This window comes from Monomorium pharaonis, chromosome 5, assembly GCF_013373865.1.
Source record: "Monomorium pharaonis isolate MP-MQ-018 chromosome 5, ASM1337386v2, whole genome shotgun sequence".
NCBI lineage: Eukaryota > Metazoa > Arthropoda > Insecta > Hymenoptera > Formicidae > Monomorium > Monomorium pharaonis.
The window spans coordinates 13,918,355-13,934,552 of record NC_050471.1 but is presented as its reverse complement, the minus strand read 5'-3'; the positions used below and the strand labels follow the sequence as shown (position 1 = coordinate 13,934,552).

At 37.2% G+C, this 16,198-nt stretch overlaps 2 protein-coding genes across 2 annotated transcripts; both read left to right on the top strand.

Moving 5' to 3' along the window:
- Positions 1-1,223: 1,223 nt before the first annotated feature.
- On the top strand, positions 1,224-4,403 carry LOC118645749. Its single transcript, XM_036287455.1, has 3 exons — positions 1,224-1,536; positions 1,998-2,241; positions 2,333-4,403. The coding sequence occupies exons 1-3, from the start codon at positions 1,224-1,226 to the stop codon at positions 4,401-4,403; spliced, it is 2,628 nt and encodes an 875-aa protein (XP_036143348.1).
- An 8,791-nt stretch (positions 4,404-13,194) lies between these two features.
- Positions 13,195-14,394, top strand: LOC118645748. The gene has a single exon (XM_036287454.1). The coding sequence runs from the start codon at positions 13,195-13,197 to the stop codon at positions 14,392-14,394; it is 1,200 nt and encodes a 399-aa protein (XP_036143347.1).
- Positions 14,395-16,198: the final 1,804 nt, after the last annotated feature.

Genomic DNA, 16,198 nt, shown 5'->3' with positions numbered 1-16,198 from the left:
GCGTGCACGGTCGAGGGGAATCTCCGACGGAACCCACGCGTTTTCACGATCGTCCTCCCCGTGGCTCGGCGCTTCGGCGTCCCGCCCGCTTGCATCCGATATATTCCTTATTAATGACACGAACGTATGACCGCCCTGCGGTCCACGCGAGTCACGCACCAACACAAAAGCGGATGCAGAACGGGCCCGGGAACACCTCGCCGGCCGGCAACCGCTCACAGTAACTTATCTTGACAGGCCACCTCACCGATAATGTCATAAATTTTCTTTTGTTTATTGTTTCTTTTTAACAAATTACCCTGTCATAAATTTTAAACTTTCTTTTTTCTTTTGTTTATTGTTTCTGTAACAAATTATCCTGTCATAAATTCCAAAATTCCTTTTGTTTATTATTTCTTTTTAACAAATTACTCTGTCATAAATTTTAAACTTTCTTTTTTTTGTTTATTGTTTCTTTTTAACAAATTACCCTATCATAAATTTTAAACTTTCTTTTTTCTTTTGTTTTTATAACAAATTATCCTGTCATAAATTTCGAACTTTCTTTGTTTATTGTTTCTTTCTAACAAATGAGAAACTTGTTTCAACATGTTTTCGAAAGTCCTTTGTGCTCACCACCACCGCCGCTCAGGTAAAGAGACTTTATTATTATTTCATATATATAATGTAATTTTTATTTGATTATTTATAATTTGAGTTAGATTACATATGCATATGTATTCTAATTTAAATTATAAATAATTAAATAATAAAAATTATATTACGTATATTCCACCCTAGTTAGTTTGCTCTCTCTTTCTCTCTTCCCTACTATGGAATTGTATCCGACCATTTATGCGCGCAATCGGGCCTCACTCCCCACTACACTAATCGTATAAGCAGCGCCCTTATCTTGGCTGCCAGCGAGCGCCGATATCAGGCTGCTAGATTTTACAAACATAAAAATATTAAAATAAATAAAAATAAAATAAAATAAAATAACATGCGGATACTGTAGTCTGCGTTTAATATTATACCTGAAAAATTCTTTTCAAAAGTCACGTAACTTCATTAGTCACGTGATTTTTCAATAGTCACGTGACTTTACAAATAAGTATATATAGTTAAAACTCTTAGAGCATCTCTTAGACGTTTTCGAGTCTGTTTGCAAGATAGTTTGTATCTAAGTCTGTGCAATTAGTTTTCAAGTGCGATTTAGTAAAAGATATAGTTTTTCCGTAAAAATGGATAATTTTGAACGAACGGAACGCGAACTTTTAGAACAATCAAAAGTCGCTACGTTAGGTGAATTTTTCATATGGTTACAAAGATGTGAGGAGTGCATCGAACAACTCGAGGAACGTAATCGTGTCAAGCGTCCTCGACTTGCTATCGGACTAAGACAATCTATGGTGGCGAGAATCGCTCGACTCGCGGGTGAAAAGGTGCGACTGGAAAGACGTTTTATGCACGTTGGTGGTAACTACGCGAGCATTAGTGACGATACTAATAACGCAAGACTTGAGTGGCGTGAAATAGATACTGCATTCGAGAGCCGTATCTTAACCGGTGCAGTGATTAACGTGCGTCACATTGAGCTTCGTCATTTTCTAGAAGATGCTAAAGACATTGTGCTAGAGCGAGTGCATCCCGCACGCATAGGATTATACTTATTTATATTAATAGTTAAATTTAGTATACGTGATAACGCCTACCCACTATCACGTTCTTGAAATTCATCGAGCAACGCTAACGTAGGCTCGATGACGTATCGCTTGTACCACTCATCCAAGTCCGATGTTCTAAAAAGATCGCTGTTTCTCGTGGTAATACTCTTATTAGCACGTTTATTCCCCGCTATAAATTCGCCATTGAACGCGGTGTTCACTTTTACACTACCATGTTTGTCTATTGTCTCCCGCACAACGCTCTACATCCTGCAGACAGAAATAGTGATAGAGTGTCGTCGTACCCGCATTATTCAGCAATTTTAAATTTTGGAGATATTGATTTTCCAGTCGCGCTAAAAGACATTAAAAAATTCGAGCGACTCAATAACAACATTTCCATTAATGTGTACGGCATCGAAGAGGAAAGATTTATCCCCCTGCGACTTTCCGATGACAAGAAGGACAAACACGTAAACTTATTGTACATGCAAGACGAGGGCAACGTGGGACACTTCACGTGGATAAAAAATCTCTCCCGGCTCGTGGGATCACAATTGAGTAAAAAGGAACACAAAAAGTACATTTGTGATCGGTAAATAATAATTCTCTTATAAATGTGTTTATAAATATTTTTTTTATAAAATAATAGTAAATTAAGTTTTTTTTTCTTTTATTATTCACAGATGCCTACATTACTTTAGTTCTGAGGAAAAGTTAGAATCACACACAGCGGACTGTAATCAGATGAACGACTGCGCAATACTTTTACCGAGTGAAAAAGACAAGTGGTTAAAATTCCATAACCCCAAACACAAGGAGCGGCTACCCTTCATCGTATATGCCGATTTGGAGTGTGTGCTGCAGAAGACGCAATCTAACATGGAGCAAGAATCAACATCATACAAATACCAACACCATCAGGTATTTAGCATTGGATACTACATGCAATGCTCATTTGACGATACGTTATCCGTGTATAGATTTCGTCGCGATCCTGATTGCGTCACGTGGTTTACAAAACAGCTAGAAGAATTGTTACATAATGTTAAGATGCGTTTATCCGCTAATGTTCCCATGATTCCATTGTCAAAAGAACAGTGGGAGGTATACCGTAACGCGACACGTTGTCATATTTGTAATAATTTGTTCGAGCCGGATGATACGCGAGTGCGCGATCATTGCCATTTAACCGGTAAATATTGTGGTCCTGCACATTCAAATTGCAACTTGAATTATAAAAATTCATATTACATTCCAATAGTTTTCCACAATTTATCAGGTTACGATTCACATTTCATAATAAAGGAAATAGCAACCGCGTTTGAAGGTGAAGTTAGTTTACTACCAATCACAAAAGAAAAGTACATTTCTTTTACCAAAACCGTTAAAGATACCACCGAAGAAGATTCACAAAAACATGTCCAGTTAAGATTCATAGATTCATTCAGATTTGTTAACACTAGTCTTGATAAATTAGCGTCATATCTCAATACCGATAAATTAAAAATTGTACGTTCAGAATTTTCAAATTTATCTAGTGAAGAATTTAGTTTATTAACGCGGAAGGGTGTATTTCCTTATGAATATGTGAATTGCGCGGACAAGTTGCAGGACACGTGTTTACCGCCGCGCGAATCATTTTACAGTAACCTGACCAGTGATACGGTGTCCGAGAGCGATTATGCGCATGCTGAGAATGTCTGGAAGCGATTCTCTATTCAAACGCTAGGTGAATACAGTGATTTATATTTAAAAACAGATGTTTTGTTATTAGCTGACATTTTTGAAAATTTTCGTGACACATGTATTCAAAGTTATGGTCTCGATCCTGCACATTATTATACACTCCTCGGATATACGTGGGACGCTATGCTAAAATATACTAAAATTACATTTGAACTACTCACAGACATTGAAATGATATTGTTCATTGAGCGCGGTATACGTGGAGGTTTAAGTCAATGTTCAGGTAGATATGCGCAAGCGAATAATAAGTACATGCAGTCGTACGACTCATCTAAACCGTCGTCGTATCTGATGTACTTCGACGTCAATAATTTATACGGATGGGCAATGTGCCAACCTTTGCCTTACGCTAAATTTCAATGGGTTGAAGATATCTTAAATTTTAACGTGAACGCAATCGCTCCGGATTCATCCACTGGTTACATTCTCGAGGTTGATCTCGAGTATCCTCAAAATCTTCACGACGCGCACGCCGATCTACCGTTCTGTCCGACGCGCGACAAGCCGCCCGGTACGCGAGAAGAGAAATTGCTTGCAACTATTTGCGATAAGAAGCGTTACATCATTCATTATCGCAACTTGCAACAATGCATGCGTCATGGTCTCGACGTAACACAAATACACCGCGTGTTAAAATTCGCACAATCTCCATGGCTCCGCAAGTATATAAAATTAAACACACAATTCCGAACCCTTGCAAAAAATGATTTCGAAAAAAATTTATATAAACTTATGAATAATGCGGTATTGGGGAAAACTATGGAGAATGTGCGCAATCACGTTGACGTAAAACTGTTAACGAAATGGGACGGACGGTACGGCGCGGAGGCAATGATCGCAAAACCTAATTTTCATAGTAAAAGCGTATTTTCGGAGAACCTAATCGCTATCGAACTGCGTAATCTCGAGGTGAAATTCAACAAGCCGATCTACGTAGGAATGTGTATACTCGACATTTCCAAAATCTGTTTGTATGAATTTCACCACGAGTACATGCTACCACTGTAGCGCGATAAATGCAAAGTAATGTACACCGACAGTCTCATATACCATGTCTAGTGCGAGAATATTGATGAAAATATGAAACGCGATATTGTAAGATTCGACACCAGCGATTATCCGATCGGCAATGCGTACGGTATGCCTCTTGAAAATAAAAAAATGCCGGGTCTGATGAAGGATGAGAACAACGGTGCGATAATGACCGAGTTTGTTGGACTCAGAGCGAAAATGTATGCAATGAGGGTGGATGGGAAGAAAGACACCAAAAAGGCTAAATGTGTCAAGAGCAGCGTCGTCGCGCGAACTATAACATTCGATGATTATACACGCTGTCTTCGTGAAGAAATCGAAATGACACGTCGCCAATCGTGTATACGATCAAAGTTACATGAAGTATACACGATATCTGAAAAAAAAATCGCCCTGAGCCCATACGATGACAAACGATATCTCGTGCCGGATTTGATTGAGACATTGCCATTGGCGAATACCTTTGTAATATATTGTATTAAATACGTATTTTATATTTGTATGTTTTATATCATGTATTTTACATTTTACATATATTTTTATAGTTTTACATTTTGTACTGTATATATTATACATTTTACACATATTTAATGTATTTTATATTTCTACGTCTTTGTATTTCATATTTCACATGTATTTTTATATATCTAAAACTCGTACGAAAAAAAAAGATTTTTTTACCTATTATATATATATATATATATATATACAGGGTGTTTGGTAAAGATTTATGCAATTTTTATAAGCAGGTAGAGCGCATTAAGCTGAACATAAAATCCTCATCGTTTTTCCATTTTCACAATAGTTAACGAGTTATAGACTTGTAAAATTTTCTGTATTAGCCCGGCCTACGGGCAAATGCAAGCACGCCGAGCGCCCGACCGCGGCGGCGGCCGCCCCTCCCTAGCGCTTGAACCTTGAGATTGCTCGGCGCGCGGAGGGAGTTGTTACAACAAGCGGCAATGGCTACGCACAATGTGTACGTGTACATACATATGTACAAAAAAATATCAGTTCTAATGCTTAAAGAAGCAATTACTAAATTTATTTTTTTTTAATAAATAATGATTATTTTTAATAAAAAATTTTTTTTGGTGATAGTCTTAAATGTCGTAAATTGTCATAAATTTTAAAAGAAGCTATTATCATGTGCTCAAAAACAAATTTATCCTTCTTTAAACAACATTAGAAAATTTTATCGATTAAAATGGAAATAACAACCAAATAAAATGTTTCAACTTTATATTCTTAATTTGTTTCAACTTTATATTCTTAATTAAAAATTAAATAACAAGGATATTTATATTTTTAATAAAATTAATCCTTGTGATAGACTTATAATACACGGAAAAAACTTTGTGGTAAAAATTACTATGGTAAGTAGTAAACGCGTGCTAAGGAGGAATTATGAAAATTTTTATTATGTTCTTCATCAAATTACGATAATATTTACACTACTTATATGATATAATTCTCTGAAATTTCTTCTTACAGTTCGTGGTTACTATCATAAATAATAAATCATACATAATTTTACTATAAAATTTTCTCCGTGTAGATTTACGAATATATGAATTTATTAAATGTTTGAAAACTTATAAACAATATTTATTTCATTCAAAAAAATTTTAGTATGTAATGTGTGTGTATTTGGTGTGCGTGTGCGTGTGTTTGTGTGTGTGCGTGTGCGTGTGTGTGTGTGTGTGTGGTGTATGTACATACATACGCGAGAAAAGAATAATCACTTTGTGACAGGAAAATGAATAATCATTCCTTAGTTCGCGATTTTATATCACTATTATTATTCATGCTGATTACTATACAATACACGCACACGTAGAAAAATATGATTCTAGTTTCAAGAAAATCAATTATTCATTTTTAATTTTATTCTTTTTTAATAATTATCTTATTTTTAATGGTTGAAAAGAATATTATATTGATAATAAACACCTCACTTTACACAAAACAAATAATGTTTAACATTTTCGTGTATGTATCACACACACACACACACACACACACACACACACACACACACACACACCAAATACACACACATTACATACTAAAATTTTTTTGAATGAAATAAATATTGTTTATAAGTTTTCAAACATTTAATAAATTCATATATTTGTAAATCTACACGGAGAAAATTTTATAGTAAAATTATGTATGATTTATTATTTATGATAGTAACCACGAACTGTAAGAAAAAATTTCAGAGAATTATATCATATAAGTAGTGTAAATATTATCGTAATTTGATGAAGAACATAATAAAAATTTTCATAATTCCTCCTTAGCACGCGTTTACTACTTACCATAGTAATTTTTACCACAAAGTTTTTTCCGTGTATTATAAGTCTATCACAAGGATTAATTTTATTAAAAATATAAATATCCTCGTTATTTAATTTTTAATTAAGAATATAAAGTTGAAACAAATTAAGAATATAAAGTTGAAACATTTTATTTGGTTGTTATTTCCATTTTAATCGATAAAATTTTCTAATGTTGTTTAAAGAAGGATAAATTTGTTTTTGAGCACATGATAATAGCTTCTTTTAAAATTTATGACAATTTACGACATTTAAGACTATCACCAAAAAAAATTTTTTATTAAAAATAATCATTATTTATTAAAAAAAAATAAATTTAGTAATTGCTTCTTTAAGCATTAGAACTGATATTTTTTTGTACACATGTATGTACACGTACACATTGTGCGTAGCCATTGCCGCTTGTTGTAATAACTCCCTCCGCGCGCCTAGCAATCTCAAGGTTCAAGCGCTAGGGAGGGGCGGCCGCCGCGGTCGGGCGCTCGGCGTGCTTGCATTTGCCGGTAGGCCGGGCTAATACAGAAAATTTTACAAGTCTATAACTCGTTAACTATTGTGAAAATGGAAAAACGATGAGGATTTTATGTTCAGCTTAATGCGCTCTACCTGCTTATAAAAATTGCATAAATCTTTACCAAACACCCTGTATATATATAATAGGTAAAAAAATCTTTTTTTTTCGTACGAGTTTTAGATATATAAAAATACATGTGAAATATGAAATATATATCCTTAATATATATATAATATATATATATATATATTAAGGATAAAGAAAAAGGGATAATAAAGATACTCTTTGTTATATATCATAAAAATTTATTTGTATATTTTATACAATGTACTTTTGTATGTTTATAATAAATAAACGTTTATTTTTCTGTATGGATCAAATGATATTGTCTTTGTGTATCCATGAATTGTGTGATCCATCGAATCCCAACCACTTTACGCAGACCTCGTCACCCTTCCTGCGTAATATTTTTTCCACAAGAAATACATCCGGATGAGTCGTGCGATGTAATTCGTACTCGTACTCGTAGAACGCTCCAGATACAGATTTTCCGCGATAATCCTCGAGTAGATAGGTTACGGGATTGGTATGCTGGACTTTAATGATTTTAAACACCTCAGTCGTCCAATTTGGTGTATAACCCTTTTCAAAGACAGTTTTGTACTTGCTTACGCGTACAGAGTCACCAACTTTAAATTTCGCCGGACCGGCAATCTTTATAGCGTTGTATACTGTAGCCAAGAGTCTTTCAGCTACCGCGGGCGTTACGTCAACGGGTCGCATGCCAATTGTTCGATGCTTTCGGGTATTGTAAGTAGACACGAGACGCGGTAACATATCAATCCATTTGTAATTGCCGTTGAACGTAAACTGTTTCCACATGTCGTTTTTCAGCGTGCGATTGAATCGCTCAACGACCGACGCTTTCATTACAGAGTACGTAGAATGATTGATATCATGTTTTTTCAAGAGTTTCTGTACATCAGCGTTGTAAAACTCCTTCCCCATATCGGTTTGCAAGTTTTTCGGATGTCTACTGCTCTCTCGGCGATTATCTTGGCGATAGCGTTAGCCGTCTCGCTTCCACCCTTGCTCATGAGTGGTACAACCAACGCATACTTGCTCAGCACATCGATGACAGTGAGTATGTAGTGATAGCCTTTGTTGAAACGCGAATACGGATGCATCTCAACGATATCAGCTTGCCACAAGTCGTCGTATCCTCAAACTATAACACGTATTCGTGGAAAATTTCTTCTTGCTGGAGCGTGCAGTTCCTCGACGAGTCGCAGTCTTTCCGAACTAACGCGTCTATTGAATTTCAATGATTTCATGTTTCGCAAACTATCGATCAAGTAATAACGCGTGCGATGAAATTACACTATGATTTATTTCATTCTTTTACGTTCTTTTACGTTTTTTCACGTTCTTTCACATTCGTTTACGTTCTTTTACGTTCGTTTCACGTTAGTTTCACATACTTTCGCGTTCTTTCACGTTCTTTCACGTTCGTTTCACGTTCTTCCGCGTTCGTTTACGTTCTTTTACGTTCGTTTCACGTTCGTTTTACGTTCTTTTACGTTCGTTTCACGTTCTTTCACGTTCTTTTACGTTGGTTTCACGTTCTTTCACGTTTGTTTCACGTTCTTTCACGTTTGTTTCACGTTCTTTCACGTTCTTTCACGTTCTTTCACGTTCTTTCACGTTCGTTTCACGTTCGTTCCACGTTCTTTCACGTTGGTTTCACGTTCTTTCACGTTCTTTCACGTTTGTTTCACGTTCTTTCACGTTAATTTATAATAAGGCCAGCCTCGCGAAGTTCCTTAATTATTGACAACATCTCATTATCATGTGCATTGTGACCAGCTTGACGCGAAGCTTCAAGCAAACGTAAGCGATCCACTAGCTCGTTGGGATCATCCGAGTGCACGTAATCAATCGCGTTATCATTTAATGTCGCAACGTTAGGTAATCCTTTTCCAATCGTAAATTTATCATTTAATAACGGTGCAATTATATATTTATACTTATATCCCTTGTTGCTTAATAATCGACCGTGTGAAACATGATTTCGTTTATGTGCGTTTGTAACCAACAATATGTTTTTATACTTTCGTTTATCGTTTTCCGTGTAGAGGGAATCATCGGGATATCTTTAAAAGATCAGTTCATAAAGACCCGGTGTGCCAACGTATCGCATACCGTCGACAATTATGTTATCTTCGCTGTCCACGTCAAACTTTTTACTACCAAGCATCATTCCATCCTTGCCCAGATAAACACCGTAAACGATATCTATAATTTTTTCTTTTTCACCATGACCGCTGAGGAAATCTCCGATGTACTCTTGACCTAGCGGACCAAAGTGTTGCGACAACGCTTTTCGACCCTCTGATGTTTGCAAACGATTTCGAACGATTGCTGCAAACGAATCGTCTGTCGTTTCAAAAACATCTTCGTTCTCGAGCGACTTGGGTTGTACAACTACCATACGCGGCGTGGACGCTATCGCTGGTGAATCCATCGCTGGTGAATCCATTGCATCATTTAACGTATGCTGATGATGCTCATCCTGTATCGATGGCAAATCTACCGCGTCGTTTAATGTATACTGCATAAGTTTGTACGATTCGTTTAAGGTGTGATCCATCGAAGTGTTTTTCCGTTTCCTCTTTATCTTACTCTTTGTCGTATCCTTCTGAACACACGACGTTTCAACATCATCGTCACGAGGCTCCTCTTTTATTGCGTGTGTACTAGAATTGTCAACAATCTTTTGCAGCGGTTCAATGAGAGGTTCAAAGTGTCTCTTGGTCACAATATCCTCTTCGATCCTACCGGTCTTCAAGGCGCGATGTTTTTTTCGGATTGATTCACTCGTTTTCTCAATCTCCCTTGCGATTTTTTCACGCTCGCGTATGTCTTTGTTTTCAGCCATGTTGACGTATGTTTAACGTTGACGTATCGATAACGACTAACCGTTCCGTGGTATCGCAAACTCGTTAAATTCTCTTCTATATCGTCCATTAGCAAGCTCACTGTCCTTGTCTATCACTAGAAATCCATAATCACGCTGCCAACAATCGCGACACAATGTACAAAAATCATCGTACGTCATATCGGTATTCACGTGATCGTTGTATACATGCTTCAAGTTGGTATAATCCTGCTTGAACAGGATCAGTAGGTTCGCGTTGTCACGTATAAGATGTTTAGGTATTCTAGCATACGTCTGACAGAGATAAAAACTATCGACGTTTAAGTGTCTACCCATTGAAAAGTATTCTCTTATCGTATCTTGCTTATCACACGCCACGTCATGAACGATGAAGATTGAGTTTGAACGCGCCTCGCTCGGAGGAATAACGTCACTGTTATTAGAGAATGTAAAGTAACCGATTTCATTGATTGATGTTAACAAATTCTCCAAGTATCGATATTTTGGCTGTTGCAACGATTTCGAGTACACGTACACGTTCTCGAAACGTACGCCGTGCGGACTTTCCAACAAGCGTATGATGACGTTGGTTTTACCACAATTCGAGGGTCCGCAAATAATCGCACGTATAGTACTTGGCAGCATTTCACCATGCTTACGCTTCTCATCACTATCACCCATCAGTGACAATTTGTCGTCGTAATTTGTAACGCGTATCGCCAACGGTTGTCGTATGAACCTCATTTTCTACTAAGTAAAAAGGTAGGACCGAACATCTATTTAGATGCGCGCAAAACCGCGAATCGTTCAGTAGCAAAGATTTTCGCGCTGTTATCACATCTCTCTGATATTCCTGATTTCAACGGTCCCGCACCGTTGATAAAGAATTGTAGCGAATGCCATCGGGTTGTGGTTTGTTAAATCGCTTGATAAACGTGCTTTCTTTCGAGCTACATATCCCTGGATATCAGTTTTGTGGATATCCGGGAACACACTTGAAAAAACGATTAGCCAAAGGCGATCAGGGTGTAAATCCATTAGACGCAGCGTGTCGCGAACACGATATTGCTTATTTTCAAAACAACAATCTCGCTAAACGACACGCGGCGGACAAGGTACTCGCCACGAAAGCGTTAGGACGTGTAATCGCAAAAGATTCAGCTCTAAAAGAGAAAGCTGCTGCTGCTGCCGTTTGGGCAGCTATGAAAGCTAAAACAAAGATTGGCATGGGCATGAAGAAGACGACGATGAAGAAAAAGACAACGAAAAAGAAACGAGTACTTCCAACAGCAAAACGAGGCGGTATGTTACCGATTCTATCGTTATTGGGCGCACTCGGATCCATGATCGGTGGAGCGGCTAGCGTGGCAAAAGCAGTGAATGATAGTAAAGTCGCGCGAAGTCAGCTCGAGGAGTTACAACGTCATAATCACATGAGGAAAGGTCGTGGTGTATATCTTGGTCCATACACAGGTGGAAAGGGACTGTACCTCGCTCCATACAAATACGGAAAAGGTGTAACAGCGAAAGGAAAAAAAAACGTCGAAAAAACGTTAAAAATGCCTGCGGGTACAATGACAAATGTGCAACTACAGCAACTGGCTATTTGTATGCGTATTCCATACTTTAAAGAGTTTTCATGCGTAACGCATTACTGATAAGCGGTCCACGACAAAATGAGAGCGGTATCGTAAACCTGGATGATGTGACGGGTCCCGGTACTCATTGGGTAGCGTATGCAAAGAAAGACAATCACGTGATATATTTCGATAGTTTTGGTAATCTTCGGCCACCTAAAGAACTTGTACGATATTTCGGAGACGGTGTAACAAAGATAGAGTACAATTGAACGTCCTATCAAACCTACAATCAGAGCATTTGTGGGCAATTGTGTTTACAGTTTCTCCGAACGGTCGATGCGTATGAATTTAAAGTTCGACAGCATGCGAATTAACTCAGTATTCGTTGGACGGCTTTTCAATCATGTCGTTGGTACTTACGCTAACTGGGAAGGACTGCGTCCTCACTACAACGTACTTTCCAATTATAGATTTGAGCGATGACAATTACGAGCTCGGTCTAATGAACTTTGAGACTTACAACACGATTCCGAATGTAAATGCTTCAAATAATAAGTTTTACTTTGATGAAGATGTGGAAATTAAGATTCCCGAGGGATCGTACGAACTGCAAGCCATAAACGTGTTTTTGAAACACAAAATGCTGAAACGTCTGGAATATGCAGTTAACAATGATAATGAAAAACAAGACGATGGTAGCGTTACACACATATCGCATGATGACATCCCAATTGAAGACAACGATGTCGATAAAGATAGCGGTGATAAGGATTTCCCGATAGTACTTCGCGCGAATAACAATACGATGAAGAGCGAGATAATATGCGCCTATAAAATAAATTTTAGCAAGCCCAACAATATTGGATCGTTGCTAGGATTTTCTTCAGATCGTATATTAAAGCCGCGAAAATGGTACAAATCAGATTTATTAATTAACATTATCAACGTAAACATTATCCGCATAGAATGTAACGTGACCTCAAGCGCATACAGTAACGACAAGCGCGTGCATACGATACACGAATTTTCTCCGAACGTGGCACCAGGATATAAGATCTCGGAACACCGAGGCAGATCATTTATCCTGCGATCACCGCACGGAGCATTTCGGATTTGACGATACGCATCGTCGATCAGCACGGACGATTGCTTAATTTTCGAGGAGAAGAAATCACCGTCAGATTGCACATACGATGACTACGACGATACCGCTTGTGTAAACGCAGCGTGAGATGCTCGTATTGAACGGGCACGTAAAAGATAACGCATCATTTACAAAACCGATATTTAGTAGTAAATTTCAATCGTCAAGAAAAGAAGTTTGCACTGAGAAAAAGAAACTTACCGCGTCGAACGTTGCATTTTTTCAATCTTTAGGATTTGCAGTACGACAATGACGGACATTTTAAACATCGAGAATGAGCCGATCTTCGATGATCGCATCATTAAGATCGAGACTCACACGTACAATCCGTTTGCCAATACAACGTTTGATCACAGTGATGAGATAAGAATACCTATACAACATCAGGATTTATACACGTTACCGTCTAAAAGTTTTCTATACATCGAGGGAAAAGTTACGATAAAAAAAACAGTTACGGGATCTAGTGTGACATTGGGGAATAATTGTATTGCATTTATGTTTGATGAGATTCGATATGAACTTGATGGTGTAGAGATTGATCGTAACAGAAACGTTGGAATAACCAGCACGCTCAAGAATTATATAACCATGTCAACTAACAGAACCAAAATTGCAAATAACGCTGGTTGGGATCCGTGGTATCATGTAAATGGATACTTTAATTTTTGTGTGCCACTTAACATGCTACTGGGATTTTGCGAAGATTACAAACGCGTGATGATTAACGCTCGTCACGAGTTGATCTTGATACGCGCACGCAACGATAATAATTGTCTAGTCGGCGATCCAGCGCAGGAACCAGAAATTGAATTATTCAAAGTACAATGGCGATTGCCGCATGTGCTGTTGAATGAGAGAAATAAACTGTCGATGTTGCGTGCTCTGGAAAGCGGGCGATACCTCAGCATGGCTTTTCGCTCATGGGATCTGTATGAGTTTCCATTATTGCAACGCACAACCAAACATACATGGGCTATCAAGACCGCTACTCAGCTCGAGAAGCCGCGTTACGTCGTCTTCGCTCTGCAGGCTGGTCGGAAGAACGTCATGCTTGAGGACGCGAGTCGATTCAATGATTGCAAACTGACAAATGTAAAACTGTATCTGAACTCGGAATGTTATCCGTATGACGATATGAATCTGGATTTCGATAAAAACAGATGGTCAATTCTGTACGATATGTACACACGTTTCTGTAAAGACTATTATGGGTATGATAATCTTGAGCCGAATCTATCTGTCGCGAATTTTCGACAAAAAGGTCCATTTGTGATTATCGATTGTTCTCGACAAAACAAATCGATTAAGAGCGCAACTGTAGATGTGCGTATAGAATTTGACTGTAAAGAGAACGTACCTGCGAGCACCACCGCGTACTGTCTCATCATACACGATCGCATAGTTCAGTACAATCCGTTGACCAACGTTGTACGTAAAATTACCTAAGATGACGACGACGACACCACCACACTTTTCTCCGGAAAAATACATTTAAGACGATATAAGAATGTATAGCGCATTGATGTGGATCAGTCTTCTCAACGATAACAGTCATGTCTGTACCAACGTTTGTGAATCTGCAAGGCTTCATCGTCAGAGGAAGCTTTGTCGTGAAGGAATTTGCCTCTCTCAAAAATAGCGTCAAACTCTCACATTACATTTTTCAACATCCCATGTCGTGGCATCAACTTAGCAACGCTGACAAGCGCTTGGCATCGTGGTTGCTTACGCATCATCAAGGAATATCATGGGAGGGTGGTATGATTCCGTACAGAATGGCTAAAAACTTGATTACAGCAGCGCTAATGAGGAATGAAACAACACCCGTCATATAGGTTAAGGGATGTGAGAAACGAGAATGGTTGTTGGACTTGCTTCTGGACGAGGACGAATGTCGAAAATATCGAGGTGCATTACGAAGATATAAAACCTCTAAATAAAATGGATGTTACGCATACTTTACTTTGTCGGAATCATGTGAACAATTGCGCTTTACAGAATGTATTTAAACTGTATAATTGGTGGTTTAATAATAAAAAATAAAAAATAAAATATATATAATCTTTTACTTTACTTTATTTTTCTCATCATATTTCCCTTTCTTTTTTTCTCCCTTTAATAAAAACTACATTTAACAAATTAAATTAATTTTATATATTAGAATAATTGGTAGGAGATAGGAATAATTCTTAAATAATTTTTAACATTTATACAAAAACATATTTATTAATTATGTAAAGTATCATATACAATATTGTCGGATGCATAAGTCACTAGTTCGCATTCTATGATACAAGTTTTATCGTAATTTTCATTCAGCATTTTTATAGCATCATACTTATTAGTAACATAATTTTGACGCAAAATAGTAATAAACTTCTTATATTTATTGCTTACACTATAAGTATTTTGATATAATTGATTATATACAGATTCAGCGCAGTGTTCGAGATTAAGTAAAAATTGTACAGTTGATGGTTTCATATATATACAGGTATTACACAGTGTTAATTTTACGATACCTTTATCGTGTACGTTTACAATTTCCATTACTAAATCACAAATAAAAAGTTTCGAAGATGATATAGTTGCTCGTACGAGTTCTTCAATATCCACACGTCTCTCGATAAATTTTTGCCATGTTATATATAGCAAAATTAGCTGATTTCCCTTGTTGTCGCCAAGAATCATCTCCACAAAAAGCTCAGACCCCACGCTGATCCCCATTTCCAAGTACTTGTACCCTGTAGTGGTCAAAGCAAACCTCCTCCCTAGGATGCGTGGAGTATGGCGCGGCTGTGATTTTCTGTAAAAAAGAATAAAGCGAGTTATAGAAAAAAAAATTTTTTTTAATATAGAAAATAAATATTATGAATTTAAAAATTATAAATACTTACGGTTTATCATGAGCTCCATTTTCCTGGATTGGAATGTAGTAGTTCATCTTGTACGTTTTTTCAAAAATCTTCCACCGATCAACTCAAGCAGCCAACGTTATCCTTTGTTATCCGTCCGGTAATATGCGACTGTAGTGAGGATGATTAAACTTTTGTAATGGTTGACTGAGATTGAAGCTCTTCTTCTTATACGGTGCGCCCCTCCAATAATAGTGGTAGTAGTGGTGGAAATGGTGACTATTGTTAAGAAATGTATGTTTTTTTTAAACTTTATTTTATTTTTAATTTTTTTTCTTAGTTTTATTTATTTATTTATTTTTTTTTTTAATGTGTGCAGACCGGACATAAATTGC